Source organism: Mesitornis unicolor, unplaced genomic scaffold, assembly GCF_000695765.1.
Source record: "Mesitornis unicolor isolate BGI_N332 unplaced genomic scaffold, ASM69576v1 scaffold32408, whole genome shotgun sequence".
In the NCBI taxonomy this organism is placed as follows: Eukaryota; Metazoa; Chordata; class Aves; order Mesitornithiformes; family Mesitornithidae; genus Mesitornis; species Mesitornis unicolor.
In genome coordinates, this window is record NW_010203049.1 from 3,250 (window position 1) to 4,261 (window position 1,012).

General features: G+C 63.2%; 1 protein-coding gene across 1 annotated transcript in view; it reads right to left on the reverse strand.

Annotated features, from left to right (window-relative positions):
- The window catches only part of PPIP5K1 (diphosphoinositol pentakisphosphate kinase 1), a gene marked incomplete at its 3' end in the record, with an annotated part of 34,615 nt that overhangs the window by 1,072 nt on the left and 32,531 nt on the right, over nucleotides 1-1,012 (reverse strand). The window contains exons 27-28 of the mRNA XM_010190596.1: nucleotides 791-925; nucleotides 306-459 (exon numbers count right to left, since the gene is read on the reverse strand). Coding sequence (XP_010188898.1) covers nucleotides 306-459; nucleotides 791-925 — 289 coding nt within the window. The remainder of the gene's footprint in view (nucleotides 1-305; nucleotides 460-790; nucleotides 926-1,012) is intronic.

Sequence of the window (1,012 nt, forward strand, 5' to 3'; positions counted from 1 at the left end):
GGTGACAGTCGCCCACGCGCGTCCCTGCTGCTCTGAGGGGTTTCTGGCAGCTCAGCCGATGAGCGCCCGAGCACAACCACCACGCTCACATCTCGTCACACAGGGCCTTGGCACACAGAGCAGAGTGGGCTCTGCTGTCGTTGTGGAGCAAAACATGAATGTGATGATGTGCCCCTTTCTGAATCTTTCTTGAAGCTTTTTCACAGGGCATAGGGCTCCTTCCCCTTTTACCTTGCCCCATGTTCCTGTTCCTCCGAGGGCAGAGCACAGCAACCCTGACCAACATCGCTCCCACCCTCCCGCACCCTCCTCTTCCTCCCTCGCCCACCACAGGGACACACTCACACCACGGGGGCTTGTCCGAGCGCTGGCGCAGCGGCAGAGAGGACGACGACAGGATCCGCTGGGTCATGAAGGGGTCTCCCGGCATCTGGCTGCCGATCATCGAGTCAAACAGAGCTGCGAGAAGAGAAACACCCAGATCAGCACCATTCGCACACACAGGAATGGCTCATGGCGCCGTGGGCGCTCGGGAACCGCGCTGTCCAGAGCCGATTCTGTCCCTCAGCTCCGGTTTCCCAAGCCGAGTTCGTAGCCACATCCCCGCCCTCATCAGCCGCAGCGGGACCTGGGCAATGATTCATCTCTGGAGTGGCCGGGGATGGCTCCGTGCTGCATCCCACAGCTCACCCCGGGGTCCAGAGCCTGCGCTCATGGCCAGGCTGATCCGTCCCAGTAAAGGTAAAGCCCCAGGGGTCTCCCCGCCCCGGCCCCAGCTCCTGTCCGGTACCTGCGGTGGACTGGGCGTGCGAGTCGCAGCTGCGGCACACGGCCGTCAGGAACTCGTTCATCTGCCGCAGGGACAGGGAGTTGTGCAGCGTCTCCAGGGGGTAAATGGTGGGAACCATGGAGCAGCCTTCGAACCCTGGAAAGAAACCCAGTCACAGCGTGAACGGAGCGAGCGGCACCCTCGGCCCCTGCAGGAGCGCTCGTGGCTGCGGGAGCTGGGCAG